A 22,274-nucleotide genomic window follows, 5' to 3' on the forward strand; every position below is an offset into this window, starting at 1 on the left:
ATCAGTTTCAGTGTAGCATAATTGATGCATTTTGATTTACATGTTTATATTTGATTGAAAAAGGCTTAAGTAAATATTAAATACATTAATTATTTTATACTTTAAATTTATAAAAGCACCAATCCTCAGACAGTGACTAGCTTAGATAAACACGTTTTTAGATACATTAAGCCTAAAAGTATTTGGACACTTTAGTTACACATACACGTGTATGAATGTTAATGTATTACATATCAACTCAAATTGAATTTTTTCAAGCAAAACATTTCACAAAATGTTGTTTAAAATGACGGCAAATGCATTGGTTGTCAAACGTTAGTGGTTGATGTGATGAACACCTGACTTCAAATCATACATACTTTACATAGATTAAAAATCACATTGACACAGTGAATTTATTTGTGAGAAAAACTCAAGCATCTTCGGTTTACAGATTCCAACTGATTTGATATTTTATCTGACATTCATAAATTATGTTCATAAAGTGTGGCCACTATATCTGCTATAAATGTGGTAGCTTTGCGAATGCAAATGCCAGAAGATTAGTGTTAACACATTAATTTCCATTAACACAGAGTAAATCAGTTTTATAATAAATATTACATTTATTTTTTTTTATTATTTTGAAGTTTAAATCCAGATCTAAGTAGGACCCCAGATTTCATTTCCATTAACACAGAGTAAATCAGTTTTATAATAAATATTACATTTATTTTTTTCGATTATTTTGAAGTTTAAATCCAGATCTAAGTAGGACCCCAGATTTCCCACTAAAGTGTTTATGCTTATATGCTGCATAAACATGTACATACTGTCATGCAATGTAGTTGGAAGAATGAAAGGATCGGAGTTCATATTTGAGGATTAACTACACCGAGCATTCAAAATGAGTTTAGCTTTAAAACGGCACCTCAGAAAGCTAATTCAGGTTTACATACATTTAATCATAATTGTGACCTTAACTATGTGAATTAAAATAATGTATTCAGATTTCTCAAATATAATGAGGAATACTAACATCTCTCTTTCTTTGAGCAAATTCTGACGTGCTGCAGCATGGATGATATCTAAGCCCAGACAGGTGTTCACAATGGCTCTCTGTCAGAATGTTGTTGTGAACCTGGCTCGGCCTGAGAGGAACTGCTGTCTCATATTACACTGCATCATTACAACATAACAAACACCTTTCCAAAGCATTACTTTAACACAGACGTGACGCTTGCTCTCACATAAAAATAATCCCAACACTGAGACAGATGCCAACAACCCCAGATATAATAATAAAATAAATATTACATAACACACAACAGAATGGAGTGATTCAGACTTGTAAACCTTTAAAAGCATTAAAGTGCCCAAGGAAAGACGTGGTGGCTAAAAGTGAATATGCTGAGTCATGGTCTAAAGTGCATTCTCTGGGTTTAAAGCTGAATTTAGAGCCATCGAGAAGGGCAGGGGGTTAATATCAGTGCTCTACTTCCTGTGTCTTGGCGCCCATTTGTAATATAGATAGTACAGAACTTCTATTTTCATCCGTCAATCTCGCTACTGGCCCAAATTCACATTGCATGTTCATAAACTGACAGCTTACTGTATCTGTCCATCAAAATGCTCTTAATATTATGGTTTCAGGAAAATGTTAACATAGAATAATTCAGGTTTCCAACTTATGGTTCTGGAATTCCTCTGCTTTTCAATTGCAGAAAGATTGAGTCTGGTCCATTCAAGCAGATTATCAAATATCAAATCTAGGTTATGGATAAAACTCCATTAAGTTAAAAATAGCATACATAATCCTTGCAATACTACATAAATTGCCAGTGAACATCCTGAGAAACTGATGTCCTTAAGAACAAAAATAGTAGTTTTAAAGACACATAATACGAACATATACTTACGTTGCAGCGTGTTCTCCAGCTTCAAGCCTGCCTGCAAAAGGTTGTAATAGCCCTCCATATCTTTCTCGGGCTCCTGAGGAGAGGCCGAGCCCATCCCCTGGCTGTTCCCAGAGAGGAGTGACTTGACTATGGGCCCGTCAGGCCCTCACATCCCACTCCACCCTGGATTCATCTCACACCTCCTCTGAACAAGTCCCAACTGAAGCTTGACTTCAGATCCGTGCCGCCACTCACGCCTCTGAACTCCCCATGTCACCTTGAGCAGGAGCAAGTGCATCCAGAAAGACTCCCTGCTGAAGGAAACAGGATCCGGAAATATCTATGGCAAACAGCCTACTGCAGCCGATAGTGGCACTGCAATATCACATCTCAGCTTACAAAAACCTCACACACACACAAGTCAGGGAGGGGCAGAGTGGATGAGGTCCTGTCCCAAAATTTAATCGGATTAAAAGGGTTTCCTGTCCACAGTGCTGACGGTCTGCTCTCTTTAAAAACACACCACACACACTCCCTCCAGTTGTAAACTCCCGTGAGTTAAGAGTGCGTCAGATCTGCATCGCTCTGTAGACTAGACTCACACTATTAACACTCTGCCAACTCCCTCCCCACTGACTTTCTCCACTGTGGAGTTTAGACTCCGCCTCCTGCTGATCTCCACCCTCCTCATTGGTCAGTTTTCCCTCACAGGCAGTAGCTTAAACTTTCACTGCTGTGAAGATCCCTGCAAGCTGTATTACACACATTCTCACCCTTACTCGCTCTTACAAACACACACACACACACACACAGCCTGTTCTGAATATCACTATTGACAGCAAAACTATTTTTTCTTCCTAGACTAAGGAGTTTCATTGTTCAGAATACAGAAAAGTATGACGCGTGGGAAAATTGCACAAAGACAAACAGCTACATGAATAAGAAGCATTGTTGTCAAAGAACACACTGTTTATGCTTCTACAACTGCATCTTATGTCCATGAGACACTGCTGGTTTGAAATAGCATATGGCATTACAGTCTGTATTCATTACACACATCCTCTGCAGTTGTTGGACAGAGTCAGAGAGACTAACTTTAACATCTGAAGACAAATAAAGGACAATACCAGGAAAATACCATGAGCAAGATCTTCAAAATTTTGCTTAAGTGTTATTATTATTTAAACTGGGGGTCAAACGTTTGGAATAATTAAGATAAGTCTTCAGTGTCACATGATCCTTCAGAAATTATTGTAGATTTTATGTAGATTTTCATATCTTACTATTATCAATTTTGAAAAAGAAAGAAAAGAAAAACATTTAAAATAGAAATCTTTGTAACATTATAAATGTCTTTACTGTCATATTTGATCAATTTAATGCAAACCTTTCAATGGTAGTGTACCACGGTTTCCACAAAAATATTAAGCAGCACAACTGTTTTCAACATTGATAATAATAAGAACTGCTTCTTGAGAAGCAAATCAGCATATTAGAATTATTTCTGAAAGATCATGTGACACTGAAGACTGAAGTAATGATGCTGAAAATTCAGCTTGGCATAAGAAATAAACTACATTTTAAAATGTATTCAAATAGAAAAGTTATTCTACATTGTAAAAATATTTCACAATATTAGTTTTTACTGTACCAGTGCAGGTATTGTTTTTGTTATTATTATGAACTTCAACTTTTATTCATGAACATCATGATTTTAAGTAGACATGTATGAACGCATATCTTTATTATTAAGATAAAGGTATACATATATGCACACTTAATTCATGCACAAAATAATAAATAAACAAATTTTTTTACCATTTTGTCCATTAAATAGTCCTATAGTGTGACAAATTCATTTTTAAACATACAAATATTATGATGCTGTTTTAGTTACTCTGAAGCCCTATAAAGTGCATGTATAACATTTCTACATGAATTACCAAAAAATATAAAACTTCAGACACAAATGTCTTCTTTCAAAACAGCTTTTATTAAAGAAAATGTTTTGAAACAGACTGGTCTTGAGAGGTACATTCAGATCATCTGGAGCCTGAGGGACATGATGGAGGAAGCCGGGCTGACCGTGCTAGCGCCTGATTCAATTCACAGCAACACACCACAGCCCTGCCTCACGCTCCACAATCAGGCCGCCTTTCTCAGCCTTTTTTTTGGACGTTTTCTTTTTCTTACAAAAAGTGGCTCAAAAAGTTTAATTAAAAATACAATCAAATATTTATATATATTCAGGCAACATGAGAATCCAAGAATTATTATAAGCTTTGAAAATAGCATCTCTGAAGTAATTTAAAGGTCTGTTTGGAAATTTCAAATATTGCAGGCAAGTTCTGTTTTCCCCTCCCAAACTGAGCTGAACAAACACATGGATGTGTCTTCATCTTGGTGTGAGTATGTGCTCACCAGGGTTCAGTCCAGTGGTGGCATTAGTAGTCACACATGCATCGAGAAAAACTAAATCAGGCTCACATTGGGCTAATGTTCACAATGAAACATCATACTAACTGGCCTCACCCGTCTAGCTGAAAGCAAATGTAAATAAAGCTCTGATATATTTTCTCTGGGAAGCTAATTCAAGATGTAATCAGAAATTAAAAGAAGGCCTGGCGGTTACGCGGGGCTGTGACACAGCTGGATTAAGCCCGGCCCAAGACTGGGAGCTGAGCTTAAGATGCTTAGCATCATGACACAGTCAGAGGTCTAACACACACCACTTTCCCTTGGATAATACACACACACTTGAAAATAGTTGAAGCAGGAATGTGGCATCTTGCCTATGGCATTGTTTTAGGAGAAACAATCAAGAAATGTGCCCGATTACAGAACATGCCAGGCAGTGGCCCGTTTTGGGCTACAAGCAGAAAGAAGAATGGAATAGATCATTCATATTAAAGGGACACAGAGATTTCAGCTGCATTCACACCATATATTAAGGGAGGATCTATAGGACTGATCTCTGACCAGAGAAATAGCCCAGAGCTGCTGGTTTACAGGGTCTGTAGTCTATAGAAACCCAATCTGTTCAACAGCAGATTGCACAGGCAAAAATAAAAAATAAAATGATACTAAATAAATAAAATTAAAAAATCAGTTGGCACAAGCTGATAATGATTAACAAGTTGAGAAGAGAAAGAAATACCTCTGACAAAAATACAACATTTGTAAGAATAATTACAAGGAACAATAAATATGTCAAATAGAATCACATAGACAAGAACAAAATAATTCAATTATAATCTAAAAAGTGACTGAAATTATGGCACGTAGAAATGGAATGTATTTAGAAGTGAAAAAAAGTAGAATGAAGATTACATGGCTTCCAAACCACTAGAGGGCACACATGAGTTCAATATGCATCGGACCCAAAGCTCTTATTTCACCAATCTAAGCTCCACCGCTTATAAGTGATTTAATCAGTAACCTCAAAAGTGAAATGTATGCATGTGGACGTGAAAGTGTGTTTTTGAGCACTGGCCTGGTATATAAAGCTGACACATTCAATATATGTGTCATTAATGGCTCAACATTGAATAGATGCTTAACTCGGACTCACTCTGAAATATGCAATTAATTCTGCATCGAGAACCAATCCTAATGTGTGCCGTAACCATGGATAATCTATCTTCAAGGAAAAACTGAAGACAGCCGGTCACCCGTTTTAATGGAATCTCTCTCTTTTTTTTTTTTTGGCATCAAGCAACATTTTCCACACTTTTCACTAGTACAATTTGTAACTCAACTGTAAACTGATCCCCGTTTCAACAAAGAGTAACATTGAAAGACTGTGACAGTACATTATAAGAAATATCTGAAGAAAATCTGTAATTGATTTTCGATTTCTCACACACATACATACACATACGGAGTTGTTGGGCTCCGTGGGATATCCCAGAACTCCATGTGGTCGAACAAACAGCAAATTGTTGAAAGGCAGCTTTTATACCCATAGGGTCAGGGCCCGCAGTGCAGCATCTTAGAGAGAGCTCACATTTAGGAATCTTGAATAGCTACATATCACAAAACTCTAATCTACGATTTGGGATTGTGATCACAGCTGGTAACTGATCACAAAAGGGGCCAACTGTCTGCCTACAAAGTAAAAAAAATCAGAGAGAGTATGAAAAGTGGCATTTATGGGACTTTTTTGGGACGATCAGGAAAGACAACCAATAAGGAGGAACCAGGTGGAGCAGGGATGTTGGTACATTCTGTAGCAGTCGAGTGCTACTGACGATTTTGCCAGTGACACATTCATCCCGGTAGGGTTGAATATGGGAGTTTTGCAGTAGGGCAGGGCAGAAAACAGTTTTTGTGGAATCGTGCTGAGATGGAAGGCTTTAAGATAAGATGTAACAGTAAAGCAGTTTAAGTTCCATTGTCATGATTAATTTAAACAGGCAAGAGGAAGCGCAGCGACCCCGGCAGATGTGAGGGGCCCATCAGTAGTCTTAACCAAAGGCTGTCTGTGCCCATCACAGTGGCGCTCCTTCAGATGCTTGTAGGAGAGAGGTGTGACCGCAGCCATCTGTGGTGCACAAAAAACATCACCACACAAAACACTTTAGCACACATGTAAAAATGTATTTAACAGTGGAATAGGAAAGATATGATTAGCAACAGTGTTTTAAGTGCATCTCTTAATTGATCGATTCATCAAAAATAACCAAACCAAACACATAAACCTAGATCAATCTGTACACAACACCAACCCTAAACCAAATCAAACTCATATGCACCAAGGAACCATCCTAATCAGAGGGGGATCTGGTTGCCAGGAATGATTCGCACATATTATTAGACCAAATAAACGCTGATGTGAATCCTAGTTTAAGGAATGTTCTGGAATTAAAACAAGTATTCATTGTCACAGTTGCTGTTGATTACTGGACATGAACTGGCAAAATGGGCTTTTAACAAAACTTGGATGTCTATGCAGCAGAAAGGCAAAAAATTTTCTGAAAACGGTGCTACATGACTATAGAAAACACAGAAAAAAAGGGGCTGTGATGTTCCATTTTGCCAAAAACTTATCCTTTAATTTGGACTAGTCTTTATTTAAAAGAGAAAATGTATATATATAAAAAAAAAAATTCAAATGGCAACACTTTATAATAACTTTTATTAATAAATCATTAACAAACATATAATGCTTAACAGATCCCATAGCTAGAAATATGAGATAATGTGCTTGTTAATGTTTACTAATGAACTTATTAAACATTACCTAAAGATTAACAGATTATTATTTAATGTAAACTGAAATGCTTAAAAATGTCATTAAACTTTCAATTCATATGATCATGCACTTTTTAAGTCTACAAATGATTTTAACAAATTATACAATGATTAAAAACGTATAAATGTCATTAAACTTCAGTTCATTTTATTTAATGCTATTTTTTACATTTACAAATGTTGTGGGGGGGGGTGAAGATTAATTAATAATGTTAAGCACTTCACAAACTATTGATGTTAACATTATTCATTAAAGGTCACATATTTGGTCTTTGTTGTGTAGATTTCTACTATTTACACATCTTAAATCAATTATTAATTATTTGTTCATGTTTTTGCAGTACCCAATCTAAAGTTGAGAGACTTCATTTAGAAATGTTTATAAATTACAAATCATTAGTACCTTTATGAGCAGTCATCTCAATAGCAAATACAGTAGTGTCCCAAATGACCTGAATTCACCCTATGTACTCATCTTTACAAATCATTTATGTTCATGTTTTTGCAGTACTATCTAAATCTAAACTTGAGACTATACATCATTTGTAAATGTTTATAAACGTTTACTAATCATTTAGTACCTTTATGTGAATTGGACTTTTAGCTACTGTAACAACATTTGTCTTAAAGGTGGTTAGTTAAGATTAGCTAAAAACACACATTATAATTTGGGTGCAAAACGTTTTTATTGACTCGACACTTACATTATGTTTCTACTGTATATCATTAAACAGGATATTCCTCAAATCAAACAGGAGAAAACAAATCCGTTTTCCAAGAAAATACTTGTTAATTTAAACAATGTAATATAAACGATTGAACCATGTTCCCTTACAGTAATCAAAGTGACCCCTTACCCAACCTGTAAACCTACCCATACCACCAAACCTGGCCCTAACCTTACCCGTATCCCACCTCAACAGCAGCAAACGTGTTGTGCATTAACAAAAGCTTTTAATAATTGTATAACATCTGTTATAATCATTTGCAGAAGTACATGATTATATGCACTGAAAGTTTAATGACATTTTTAAGCGTATTAATTTACATTAAAAATGATCTGTTAAACTTTAGGTAATGTTTAATAAGTTTATTATTAAACATTAACAAGAACATTCTCACGTTTTTAGCTATTTGAATATATATTTATTAATGATCTGTTAAGCATTATATAATGTTTGTTAATGATTTATTAATGAAAGTTATTGTAAAGTGTCACCAATTCAATTTATAATTATAAAAATGTATAAACACAAACAAACAATTTAATATAAACAATAATAATAATAAAAATAAAAACGTTTACAAAAGCATTAGCAACTACCAATGGAGGTCTATAATTTTAATCTTCTATACAAAATGGATTATTTGTGTTTTAATGTAGGTCAGTTTGTCCAATTACATGTCTGATGTACTTCTGGTTATGCATTACGGACGTAATTCCTATGGGTGAATCTGTCGGTAAATGCAGATGTTGACGGATTAACATGTGTTGAACCCAGAACATTCCTTTAAATCATATTGAGCAGTTTACCTGTATGTGTCAGTCGAGGAATCCTCTGACAGCTGAGAAGAACAGAAGAGCAAGTTTAATGCTGGTGAGTACCTCCTATCTACAGCCGCACCAATAACTTATTACAACCATCACAAATTGACCCCAAAAGCTTTAGGAACAGCTACACATGCAAAACTAGCATAGCAGCATGCAGAATGCAAAGCATTAATGCAGGGGAACAATCACTGGAACCAAAATAATGTCATACAAAGGTTAGACAGCCGTTAGAGGAGCTGAACAACTTTCACTGTCACAAAAAATAAAGATAAATAAATAAATAAAAATATTCCAAATTACAAGCAGAACAACTACCACACCAAACAAAATACCCACCACAACAAATGACACAGTGAGACCAACATGACGCGGTTTCAACCAACTCACAAACTCATGTTGTCATTCACACACAAATTAAACCATGGATGAGATTAACCAGAACAACATGACAGAGGACTGGTTTAGTCAGTTAATAAGGACCCAATCACAGGTTAGTTGAGGAGCACATGCATGCCATAATGAGGGGTGGAGCTTCCCTTGGCAGGCTGAAAGGATCATTTAATATTCACCAATTCATTATTTTGTTTTCCCATTCCTTACAGTCAACAGTACAGCATTGCGGTTTATTATTTTAGTACTTAATTTTCTATATTTCTGCGTAAATATGACCCAAAACATTATCAGATTTTTGCACAAGTCCTGAAAGTAGACCAAGAGAACCCAGTAAAAAAAATAAAGCAAAAATATATACTATGTCATTTATTTATTGGGAAAAATGTGAGTGGCAAAAGTATGTGAATCTTTGCTTTCAGTATCTGGTGTGACCCCTTTTTGCAGCAACAACTGCAGCTAAACATTTATTGTAACTGCTGATCAGTCCTGCACAACATCTTGTAGGAATTTTAGCCCATTCCTCAGTACAGAACCACTTCAACTCTGTGATGTTGGTGGGTTTCCTCCTATGAACTGCTTGCTTCAGGTCCTTCCACAACATTTCAATTGGATTAAGGTCCAGACTTTGACTCAGTCATTCCAAAACATTAACTTTGTTCTTCTTTAACCATTCTTTGGTAAAACGATTTGTGTGCTTGGGGTTGTTGTCTTGCTGCATGACCCACTTTCTCTTGAGATTCAGTGATGGCAAGCCATCCTGGACCAGATGCAGCAAAACAGGCCCAAACCATGATACTACCACCACCACCACCATGTTTCACAGATGGGATAAGGTTCTTATGCTGGAATGCAGTGCGTTCTTTTCTCCAAACATAACGCTTCTCATTTAAACCAAAAAGTTATATTTGGTCTCATCCATCTACAAAACATTTCTCCAATAGCACTCTGGCTTGTCCATATGATCTTAAGCAAACTGCAGACGGGCAGCAATATTCTCTTCGGAGAGGATTGGCTTTCTCCTTGCAACTCTGCCATGCACACCATGGTTGCTCAGTGTTCTCCTGATGGTGGACTCATGAACATTAACATTAGCCAATGTGAGAAAGGCCTTTAGTTGCTTAGAAGTTACCCTGGGTTCCTTTGCAACCTTGTGGACTACTACACGTCTTGAGTGTTCTCTGTTGGTTGATCTCTGTTGGTCAACCACTCCTGGGGAGGGTAACAGTGGTCTTGAATTTCCTCCATTTGTAGACAATGTGTCTGACTGTGGATTTGTGAAGCCCAAACACTTTAGAGATGGCTTTGTAACATTTTCTAGCCTGACGAGCAACAGCAACTCTTTTTCTGAGGTCCTCAGAGATCTCCTTTGGAAGTACCATGACATACTTCCACAAACATGATCAAATTTTGATAGATCACTTCTCTCTAAATAAAACGGGGCTGGCACTGGCACCTGATAATCATCCCACTATTGAAAACACCTCTGAACAGATGGACTCTAATTTCACATTAATATTAACAGCTAATCCTAGAGATTCACATATGTTTGCCACTCACAGATAGGTAATTTTGGATCATTTTCCTGAATAAATATAAATGACAAAATACTTTTGTCTCATTTGTTTGATTGGGTTCTCTGTCAACTTTCAGGACTTGTGCAGAAATCTGATTGTTTTGGGTCATATTTATGCAGAAATATAGAAAATTCTAAAGGGTTCACAAACTTTCAAGCAGCACTGTGTGTATATATAAAACTTTTTGAGTATAGGCCCTTTCTGATATAGTGCAACAGCAGGATTCTCAAAGTAAAAATCCCATTAAAAATCTCCGTAGAGAAAACATAACATTAAACTTTTCAAGACAGATGTTTCATTGAAAAATAGGGCCGTTTTTCTTTCAGGCTTGTGGAAGCTAGCTAAGTAGCGCGAGATAGCTACCTAACTATTTAACACAAGTTAAAATCCTAGTAGGGGTTTTGCAGCATAAAAAAAAACAGTAGTAATGTTTTCTGATATAGAAACATACAAAAATGGCAAAGACTAAATACACAGTCTATTTGTATGTCTTTGCTTCAAATCAAATGTTGTAGCTGTAATGTTGTGAAAGCACAGAATTTTAAACCTCTATGGAGAAAATCAATAGACCAATTACCGGTTTGTAAACATTCAGGATGCGCGCGCATCATGGTTGCAGAAAACCCGGGAGAGATAGCCTTTACAGCTAGAGAATTTCACGGATATGGTACAACATAGTTAGGTTTAAAAAGATTATAAATTATATTGATTAGATGTCATTTTCAAAATGTTCTACGCATATTACAAGAGCTTGTCACCCAGCGATAAGCACTGTTATTCAACGAAATTGACGTTAGAGAGTGCGATAGTCTTACAGATCCGAAACAGGGGTGACGTTTTTTGTGGGCGGAGCCTATCTGGAGGCAGAAAATGACGGTTTTCAAGTGGCAGTCTATGGAGCCATGGAATAAAAGAATAAAAAAAAAGGTAAATTTGATTTTATATTTCAAAATTATGACTTTATTCTCGCAATTCCGAGATTATATCTCACAATTCTAATAAGGAAAAACAACTCGTCATTATCTCTTTTCCCCCCGGCTCTTCTGGCTTTTTTTCCCTCAGATTTGACAAACTCACTATTGAGTTAAGTCGAGTTATAAAGTCCGAATTAGGAGATATAAACTTGCATTTTTGAGAAAAAAAAGTCAGAATTTTGAGAAAGTAAATGTTAATAGTAAGGTTTAAATAATATTTCTAATAGTAAGTTTTAAATAATATTTCATGCTGTAACTGTAGGGCTAATACAATACGTCCCCTATGAACAGCATATGTGAATATTATGTAGACCTATTGTTTAAATCGAATTTATGCTTTAAAAGTAGAGTAATCATAGCAGTTTTCATCCATAGTATGTCCATTTAAACGTCTGCGTTTAGCTTCAAATGAAAAGGTTCTCATGAGCAGGGGTCTGGCTGAAGACTGAGAGGATTGGTTGCCCCCAACGTTTGACTGACTCTGCTTTTTCTGAAAGGGTGGGAGGGGGGTAAAAGACACTTAGGACAGGATGGATCACACACACACACAACACACACAAAACTGCAATACAGTACATCCTCCTTCAAAAAGAACACAAAACAATGCGAAGGACAATTACAATTATGAAATTTCATATTTGAGGGCACATGTTTATGTATGTTTTTAATTTCCATATAGATTATCCTTCATGGTAGAAATGATAATGGCCATTTTAATCCTGCTCAGTTGTACTAGATTATGAATATGACCACACAAAAAAGTCAGCTAACACTCAAACAATATAAACCCATGAAGACCAGGGCCCTTATTTATCAATAGTGCATAGAAAAGGTTCTATATTTTGTCCTACGAATGAAATTTAGAATGTGCCTAAGTACAAGAAAATCCGTCTTTATCATACGTGCGCACGCAGTTCTTACGCACATGAGTAAGCAATCATTGTTGATAAATCCCACGTGTGCGTAAGTAACATGCTCGTTCACGTTCAAGGTCATTTGCATTCGGAAACGCCTCCAATGAACCATATATGGTGACAACATCTCCCTTTATAAATCACGTGAATGTATGTGTCCTCACCGAAATCATGGCAAAGAAAGCGGTACCGACGATCAGCGCGGTCTTTGAAAAATCATTGTTTGCCAAGTCTTCCAATAACGCAAGATAAGGCATTGCACTGAGACAAACATTTGTCACAGCTGTGTTTTATAGGGTTTGACACCAATTACGCAAATTGTCTGTTTAAAACCAGACAAATGATAAATTAAGTGTTTTATAATTAAAGGAAACACAGGACATATGTGGATTGCTTAATGCATACTGTGACACTCTTAAATGCTTTTTATGTGTAGTGTCGCTATTCTGCCACTAGGTTCTCTGCGTAAGCATGCTCAGAGGTGTGCTTATATTTACACACATTTCTACGTATAAGTGCAAGTTGGTAGATCCCACACTTTGGGTGAAACTGTTCTTAAACACTCATTACTCATTATTTTTTCAGTAGTTTCAGCATTTTTTTTTCAGTTTTTATTAAAATGTGACAGTAAATAAATTTATAATGTCACAAAATATTTATATGCTGCTTTTGAATTTCCTATTCAAAGATAATTATAAAAAAAATGCTTCTTGAGCATCAAATGAGCATATTAGAATGATTTCTGAAGGATCATGTGACACTGGAGACTGGAATAACTATCATCTGCTATCATCAAAGGAATAAAATGTTAAAATAGAAAACAGTTTATTTAAAAATTGTAATAATATTTCATATTATTACTGTTTTACGCTGTTTTTCAGCAAATAAATGCAGTCTTGGTGAGCATTACAGACTTCTTTCAAAAACATTGAAAATAATCTTACCAACCCCAAACTTTTGAGTGATACTGTAGATCACATATTATATTTAACACAATATTTATGTAACATTCTAATTATAACAAAGAGAGGCAAATGTACACTTACGAGTTTGACACTCAAAGCTATTCCCTAGTTCGGTATTTGGGGCTTAATTAAAAAAAATAAAATAAATAATAATAATAATAATAATGATTAATCACATTATGAACTATTTGTTTAATCAGGAAAATATGATAATTACTATATTGTCTTTTAAATTCCATATCAAATTATTTATCAAAGCTAAAAACTGTCCAAATTAAAAATGTCCCTTTCTTTGTTTTTTGCAATTGCCAGTTCTAACAAGACTAACACTCTCTCTCACATACACACAAAATCTCATTCTGAATTGACCAGCACTAATGCACCCAGAAAGTCACAGTGGTTTGGGTGAGGAGCGGTGTAGGCTGGGCCGAGCATGCATGCAGGAAACCCCGTATGTTTGTGTGCCACGTTCTCCTGGCTGGGCATGCAGAGACAGCAGGCACCGGGAACAGGCAGCTGAAGGAATCCCCATCATACCCTGCAGCCCTTACAGACACACATTGAGGACCAACCCCCACCACCACAGCTCAACTCTTGGGGACAATTCTTGCGCCTCAAGACAAACACCAAATCAAAAAAAAAAGCCACTGTGGTACACATTTTGACTGACAATCCAAACTCAGCACCCGTAACAAACACATTTATATCAGGGCACAACGAGGGGGCAGAGACAAACGGTTGGAGAGACAGCAGGCATGAAACTGAAGATATAGACAGGCAACCCAAAGGAGGAGGGACAGTGAGACAAAAAGCAGAAAAGGAGCAGGCAGAGAGACCTCAGTCACTCCAGGAAAAGCTGTGAGTGCTAGCAGTCTGCGACAGCATGAAGATAGTGGATGTCCCAGAGGAAGGAAGCCGTCGTTTCATCTACGGGACAGCACACAGGCGAGCAAGAGACCAAAGAGGACAGGAAAATTAAAGAAAGATCAAGGGTAAGAAAAAGTGGGAATAAAGTTAATGGAGTAGAGTTAGAGAAACAAGAGTAAATATTAAGTAGAACCCTCAGTATGTCCTGTTTGATTTAGCAGAAAGTTGACCAGCATGAATGATTGACTAGCCCAGTCAATTCTTTTTTGTTATAAACAAACCAACTTTTCTAGTGGAAATTACTTGGCACACAAATCACATTAGATATTTATGGTCTGCAGAATAAATATGAAACTATCAGGAATTAAAAAAAAAAAACACTACAATACACTAACGTTCAAAAGTTTGGGGCTGGTAAGATTTGTTTTAAAAAAAAATAAATTATGCATTTACTTGATCAAAAATACACTTTAAAAACAGCAATACTGTGAAACGTTACAATTTTTTCTATTTTAATATATTTTAAAATGTAATTTATTCCTGTGATGCAACACTGAATTTTCAGCATCATTACTCCAGTCTTCAGTGTCACATGATCCTTCAGAAATCATTCTAATATGCTGATTTGCTACTCAAGAAACACTTCTTATAAATATAAATATTGAAAAAGTTGTGTTGCTTAATATTTTTAAGAAAACCATCATTTTATTTTATTCAAAATTCTTGGATGAAGATAAAGTCCTAAGAACACCAGTTATTTAAAATATAAATGTTATAACATTTTACATGTATTTACAGTTACATTTGATCTATTTCATATTTTGATGAATAAAAGTATTAATTCCTCTGGGGAAAAAAAAACAAAAAAAAAACTTATTGACCCCAAACTTTGAACAGTAGTGTAGGACTGATCGTAAATTCTGAATTAATCAGATGTACTTTTATCAGTAGTAAAATGAAAATTAACACACACCTATGACTACGTTCTAAATTAAAGCATATAGTTGTTCAATTTTCACTGATTTTCAACGACAGCTGAAAACATGACCAAGTTCAGCAGAGCTTGAGTTTATGCAAATAAGGAGTGACAGAGCTACACTCACTTTCAGCCTTTTTTCAAGCTTGTTGTTAAGTCATTATTAAAAAAATGTTTTTTGTTCAGTCTTTCTAGGTACCTGTAATACAAATTGTGATATAACCTCAACACACAAGGTATCGTTTTACATATTACAAGTTACACTGGTCAATAAAGGCCATGTTTCCCATCTAATGGAGTTCATTAGGCTATAAATTATACATTTAATTTGAACGTTTACAACTGAAGGAATATTATAATTACTAGATCAAATAATTAAGACATGACCATACATTCCATTTTCTCCCCATTGGTGGTTTTAATTGGCATGCGGCATTCTTGGAAGGGCTGCATCACCTACCTGTGAGGAGGCAGGGGGCAGAATAACGCTGTATGCTCATTTCTGGCCTGAAAGGCTGCTTAACTAGTGTCACTAACAGAGACTGCCTACAGCGTGTGCTCACTTCCTCTGAATAATTCAAATGAATGGAAGGTCTAATTAGTGTTTATTGATTCTAACTGTGTTACATGTTAACTGGTTGGGTAGCCACTCACAGCAGCAGAGGGTGATGGAAGTATTTGTGCTTGACTAATGGAATAAAGGGCATTTCAATCAGAGCGATACATAGGACAAAAAGCTTCAGGAGTCAAGGAGAGGACATCGAAGAAGAGTAATCGTAACAGTTAGACTGATTGACTTCCTGTCTGTTTGACCAATCACAACAATCCAAACCATTCAGAGCCTTAAAACAAGGCAAGATTTCTGTTAGGAAAAAAGTCAATGGAGTAATCCATGACAGTCAGGGGGAAGTAAAGAAAAGAGATGCTGGAGAAGTGACAGAGTATAAGAAAAAAAAAATGTTAAGGTCTTAAAAGGTAAAATAAGGTAAAAAAAAAAAAAAGGAGCAAATATGGATATACCAAAGGCAGGGAGTTAATGCTGGGTTCAAAGAAAATGTGACTCTGTGTCCCAACCAGGTGTGATGTGATAAAGCAACAAGTGATAAAAGCTTTCGCTCTTTCACTTAAATCACAGTTTTAGTGCAAACCAGCCACTAAGAGACATTTTGCTTGCCCAAAATCCTGCTTCACATAACTGTACAACTTCAAATATCTTGTAATTGGCTGTGACTGCGTCACGTCACACCTGGTTAGGACATGGTGTAAGATGAAAAAAGAACAGAAGAGTAGGTAAATCAGGGAGAATATCAGAAAATAGGATGGATATGGTAGAAAGGAAGAATTCAAAGAGAGCAGAGGAAAAGGGAGGGAGAAGTATACCTGTCGTGAATGGGGGCCTCTGGGCTTGCGAAGGACCACCAAAAGGATCTCTGGCAGCAGACTGAGGGGGATGAGGATGATGATAACCAGCCAGGCAGACACTGAACTCAGCATGTTTGCAGATGATGATAACCAGCCAGGCAGACACTGAACTCAGCATGTTTGCAAACACAAAGTACAAACGCTGTTGCTTCAAAAACGGCCTAGGAAATAAGAGAGCGAGTAGGATACGTTAACTTATGTAATTCAATTTGACACTATACCAATTTAATTTTACAATAAAAGCTGACTGGAAATGATCAACAGTGGAGCCGCAGCACAAAAATCCCTAGTGGAAAATTTCTGTTTCATGTCAACTTTAACATTTCCTCACCATATGATGCCTCCCCAGAAGAAACTGAAGAAAACATAGAAAGCCAAAGAGCCCCAGATCACAAAATGGTTGATCCAGGTCCAGTGCCGTGTGTCCAGAGCCAGCTGAGAGAGGGAAAACAGTCAGTCTCTGACAAATGAAGATCTGAGACACTTTTTATAGTTATAGAGATGAACCGATCAAGCCACCAACCTTCAATGTAACAGTGAAAACAAGGACCGTAAAGACAATTGTTCCATAAGACCAGTTTCCAAAGACCTGAAAAAAGGAAGGAGTAAATCAAATGCATTTCCCAATTTTTCATTCACAGCCATATTAAAAAGCACAACCAGCTCTAACCTGCCCATTATCTTGCAGGGCTGGATTGCTGAACAGGAAACGGACACCAAAGAAGAACATGAGACCCTGAAAAATTCCTAATACTGTCCAGTAGAGGAAGGGGTGCCAGCGTAACATGGCATTATTGGCTATTTCTCTGTAAGAAGTATAAGAACACAGTGTATAAGAAACAGGACTGTACAAGTTAAATAAGCAGAAGAGCTGCAGTGCAGACTGGTACCTGTAGAGGGCGGCGTTGTCCAGCAGAATCTCGATGGATATGTGCTGTTCCAGCAGGCTGTAGGCCAGAATGGGCATGGAGGTGAAGCAGATGTTGTACATCGTCAGATAGGCTGCGTCATACAGGGGCTGGGAAGGGGAACGAGGGGAAGGACGGGGCACCAGGGAGGTTAATACCATGTTAAGGAGATCACACAAATGCACACAACATAGAGAGGGAAACTCTTGACTGTGTGGCCACATGCAATGGTCACTTGCTTGATATATATACACAAAACACATGCTGGAAAATGTGAAGTCGAGACCCAATTACAGGGAATCACAGAGACTTTGTGAGACTCACAGTGATTTTTAATCCTTTTTTTATATATATAAATATATATTTTACTTTTTTTTTTTTCAGATGGCAAAAGCAGAAGTGACAGGACTCTACTAGAGAAAGAAAGAAAGAAAGAAAGAAAGAGACTGGACACAACGCAAGCCAGATTTGAACCCCTATCTGAGTTTGTTGAGCGCCAGGGCAAAATCTGTGAACACACTAACCACTACACCATAGCTCTGACTAACTGAATTTTTGTATTAGTTTGTGCTTGTTATATATATATCAGATGAAAGAAGGGCAGAGAGAGAGAGAAATTCAGAGGAAAATTTCAAAGGAAAGAGCAGAGGAGAGGGACCTGCTGGGACGTAGTCTTCTAAAAGGCTCTTTATTTGTACATACTGTACCTGCTGAGAGTATCCACAGAAAAACTGGTACAGGAACTGAGGTAAGATGAAGCAAAGATTCTGCAGGAGAGGATAAGAAAACGTCTAAAACTTCAAAAGGATTTACTAAAACAACTACATTTATATTTACAGACTGAAACACGGTCCACTGAATGCCTAACGTACCTTATAAAAGAAGTACTGGACGAGATGCGCAATGCGCACATAGTAGAGATGCCCATGAGCTAGCAAAAGCTTCTTTAAGTGCTTGAGTTTAGGAATGGCGTAGTCACTGTTCCTCACAGCTTGACGGCCCTCCTTTCCTTTAATACCTGAACACACAATACTAACGTCAACACTCCATCGCGGAAAAAATGCTGAGCAAGATATGTTCACCTTAATCATCAAAAATAGAGTAAAAACAGTAATATTGTGAAATATTACAATTTTAAACAACTGTTTTCTATTTTAATATATTTTCAAATGTAATTTATTCCTGTGATGCAAAGCTGAATGTTCAGCATCATTATTATGATTATTAGATATACAGAAATTTCAAAAGAACAGCATTTATTTTACATCTTTTGTAATATTATAAATGTCTTTACTGTTACTTTTGATCAATTTAATGTGTCCTTGCTGAATAAAAGTATAAATTTCTTTAAAAAAAAATCTTGACCACAAACTTTAATAGTAATAATAGTAATAGTTTTAATAGTGGTGTACATGATATATGACGAGGTTTTACCAATGCCCACGTGTGCCTCAAGGATCATGCTAACATCATTTGCCCCGTCGCCAATGGAGAGAGTGATTGGGGAACCTTTGGAGTTCTTCACCATCTTCACTATCTAAATTGGATAAAAGAGAATTTTAGCCAACTAACTGATAAAGTATAAGTGCATGTTATTATAGGCACCATAAAGAGCCGCCAAAGTGCCGGTCTGCAGGCGTGACCTGAGCTTTCTGCAGGGGGGCCATGCGGCTTTCTTTAAAAAAAAATCTTGACCACAAACTTTAATAGTAATAATAGTAATAGTTTTAATAGTGGTGTACATGATATATGACGAGGTTTTACCAATGCCCACGTGTGCCTCAAGGATCATGCTAACATCATTTGCCCCGTCGCCAATGGAGAGAGTGATTGGGGAACCTTTGGAGTTCTTCACCATCTTCACTATCTAAATTGGATAAAAGAGAATTTTAGCCAACTAACTGATAAAGTATAAGTGCATGTTATTATAGGCACCATAAAGAGCCGCCAAAGTGCCGGTCTGCAGGCGTGACCTGAGCTTTCTGCAGGGGGGCCATGCGGCAGCAGAGCACAGCAGTGCAGTTCTGGCAGATCTGCAGAAAGAGGCTCTTGTACTGACTGGCATCCGCATCACGCGGTGGGTTCATCACTAATGACAACGTCGCCCCATCTATGATGAAGCCATAATCCTGATTTGCAGTAGACCAGCTCCTGTAGGACATAAATGACACTAAATTAGAGGTCATTAAATATACTGCACAACTGTACCTGAGATGTACCGATATTAAAATTCTGGCCAATACGATAAACCGACACTTATTTTCATGTTACAACCGATAACTGATAAATGGTTGATATTAAAACTATACAATTTTGTCTAAATAAATGAAAAATAAAACACTAAAAATTAAAATCTACAAGTAAATTAATACATGACTTTTATATTTTAGAGTATAAAAATAACAATTAAAAAATATAATTAAAAAATATAATTTAAAGTATAAAAATTTATATTGATTTTGAGATCAAAATATTTGCTTAAGATTACAATAAATAATAATTGAAGTATTAATTATTTAATTAGTTATTACATTTATGTTTTTTAAGATTAACTTCGATTAAGATTAACTTAGAACGTTAGGTGATGCAAAGTTAATTTAAAATGTAAAAACGGGGAAATAAGCATAAACAATTAAAAATTCAATATTGACAAATATTTAATTTCAACTAATACTGATAAATGAAGAGGAAGAAGAAGAAGAAGTCTGTGTAGTCTTATTATATTTCTAAACTGTTCCAAACATTTACTACAAAGCCAGTAGGTCAAGGGTCTGACCTGGTGACCCCAGCTTTGACAGGCGGGGCGTCCTGCACTGCTTTTCTATGGTACTCCTGTAGCAACTCATGAAGTTTCTCATCACGCTTTAACCTCTCATCCTCCAGTGTCCGCACAGTCAGTTCCAGTAGCTCTGTACCCCGCTGGAACAGATGACAGGCATAGCAGGTAGACTTGGCCGTCTCCATTTTGTCCCCCGTCAGCACCCAAACCTTCATCCCAGCGCCCTGTAAGGCCTCCATTGTCTCTGCTGCCTCCTCCTGAAGTCTGGGACACACGATGTTAAGTTATTCAGAATATTCCTCTGAGAAAACAACATGGCGTAAATGCCAATTTGGGTTACCAACCGGTCCTCCACAGCTGTCGCTCCAATCAAACTCATGCCCGTCTCCACCTGGTTATACATAGCCATGAGTTTCTCCTCTCTATCCTGGAGAGCCAGTCTAGCCTCCCTCAGCCCAGTGTCTGCCATAGCATATTCCTCAGCACTCAGCTGCTTATAGGCCACACACAGTGTACGGTAACCCTCCTGGTGAGCGGAAACATGCGATTAGGCCAGAATTTACTGACCTTTTCAATATTTAATGTCTCTACAGGACATCTCCTCTCAACACAGAGATATAATGAATGAGGTTTATGCTTTATTCCAGTCTAGAAGTCAAAATGGTCATATCATCCTTTGAAACGCTGCAAGACCTTATCATGCTGAAATCTATTGTAGTACCGTTGCATTTCGCTCAACATGCATGCGAATCCCATCCACCTCCTCTGGTCTGACTCTTGGGAAGATGGAAGAATCAGCTCCCTTACAGAAAAGCAACGTCTCCCCTAAATAAACAGTAGTGGAGGTGAGAGACATTCAGAGTCATCATCTGCAGAACTCACAACCTCAATGCAAAGATGCTCAGCGGGGTTGCTAAGTGGCTGCTGTGTTCTCAGTGGTTACTGACTGTTAGTATAAAGTATTCAATTTTTTACTTAGCAACTTTTCATTCTGAAGTGAAAAACATGTAGCATTTTAACCTTAACAAAGAGACATGACCAAAAACAAAAATACAAAATATTATTGTGTTAAAATGAAATAAATTCAAATAAGAATAAAAAAAAAATCGAATCTGTACTTGGGTCCCTGCTTCAATGCAAACCTATGACATTTTCATCACTTTATCCACCAGGTCTCATCGCTAAAAAGGTCATCCCTCCTCACATGGTTTGTGTTGTGATTCATGTCACCAGGAGAAATGATGCACGTGTTATTTGTATATTCAAATCTATAACCCTAAGTATGAGCAATAGCAAAAGCCATAGCAAGCACCACTAATGATCTCCAGCTCACCTGATTTGGTCTGCACAATGACGCTCATTCTCCGCCTAACTGGGTCAAAGTTTAGGACATGGAGCAGCTTGTACCTGAAAAGTTAGATCAATCTTATGTATAACCTTAACTGCCATACAACTAATTTTATATAACTTAAAAACATCTAGGGGTGTAAGTAATAATGCAGCATATTAGCAATATCACTTCTTAACGAGTCTGTAATTTCAAGGGTCATAATTTACTCCTCTATATCATTTTGCCTGTTCTTTATCTTCATGCTCTTGCTCTCCAGACCAAGGAAGGTGAAGCCGTATCTGAACAGGAGAGAAGTTATGCCAGTAAGTGCCAGCAATGGTTATTACCAGACCGAAAAAGAAACATATCATTATCTTACTTCATGGCTCCTTTTACCAGTGCGATCTCATCAGGAGAGGATGCGATGAAGCCTCTTTCCTCCTCCGGCTGGGGCAGCAACCCATCAATCCCATCAACTTGGTCTTCCGAT

General features: G+C 36.9%; 2 protein-coding genes across 4 annotated transcripts in view; both read right to left on the reverse strand.

Annotated features, from left to right (window-relative positions):
* Nucleotides 1–2,412, reverse strand: part of LOC107665444 (proto-oncogene DBL-like) — a 27,049-nt gene extending 24,637 nt beyond the window's left edge. For both annotated transcript variants that reach the window (XM_016456321.1, XM_016456320.1), the window contains exon 1: nt 1,899–2,412. In XM_016456321.1, coding sequence (XP_016311807.1) covers nt 1,899–1,992 — 94 coding nt within the window. In that variant the 5' untranslated portion in view covers nt 1,993–2,412. The remainder of the gene's footprint in view (nt 1–1,898) is intronic.
* A 1,441-nt stretch (nt 2,413–3,853) lies between these two features.
* The window catches only part of LOC107665431 (phospholipid-transporting ATPase 11C-like), a 78,375-nt gene continuing 59,954 nt past the window's right edge, over nt 3,854–22,274 (reverse strand). The window contains exons 14-31 of one of the 2 annotated variants that reach the window (XM_016456305.1): nt 22,164–22,274; nt 22,012–22,083; nt 21,788–21,861; nt 21,176–21,279; nt 20,799–20,980; nt 20,452–20,718; nt 19,649–19,826; nt 19,440–19,542; nt 18,548–18,693; nt 18,383–18,442; nt 17,658–17,785; nt 17,438–17,573; nt 17,291–17,356; nt 17,099–17,202; nt 16,886–16,928; nt 16,726–16,839; nt 8,665–8,696; nt 6,290–6,420 (exon numbers count right to left, since the gene is read on the reverse strand). The exon at nt 22,164–22,274 is cut by the window's right edge and continues 65 nt beyond it. In XM_016456305.1, coding sequence (XP_016311791.1) covers nt 6,384–6,420; nt 8,665–8,696; nt 16,726–16,839; nt 16,886–16,928; nt 17,099–17,202; nt 17,291–17,356; nt 17,438–17,573; nt 17,658–17,785; nt 18,383–18,442; nt 18,548–18,693; nt 19,440–19,542; nt 19,649–19,826; nt 20,452–20,718; nt 20,799–20,980; nt 21,176–21,279; nt 21,788–21,861; nt 22,012–22,083; nt 22,164–22,274 — 1,957 coding nt within the window. In that variant the 3' untranslated portion in view covers nt 6,290–6,383. Of the gene's footprint in view, nt 6,421–8,664; nt 8,697–16,725; nt 16,840–16,885; nt 16,929–17,098; nt 17,203–17,290; nt 17,357–17,437; nt 17,574–17,657; nt 17,786–18,382; nt 18,443–18,547; nt 18,694–19,439; nt 19,543–19,648; nt 19,827–20,451; nt 20,719–20,798; nt 20,981–21,175; nt 21,280–21,787; nt 21,862–22,011; nt 22,084–22,163 lie in introns of both variants that reach the window. The other variant, XM_016456304.1, reaches the window with a different exon arrangement.

The sequence above is a fragment of the Sinocyclocheilus anshuiensis genome, unplaced genomic scaffold, assembly GCF_001515605.1.
Source record: "Sinocyclocheilus anshuiensis isolate Anshui unplaced genomic scaffold, SAMN03320099.WGS_v1.1 scaffold771, whole genome shotgun sequence".
In the NCBI taxonomy this organism is placed as follows: Eukaryota; Metazoa; Chordata; class Actinopteri; order Cypriniformes; family Cyprinidae; genus Sinocyclocheilus; species Sinocyclocheilus anshuiensis.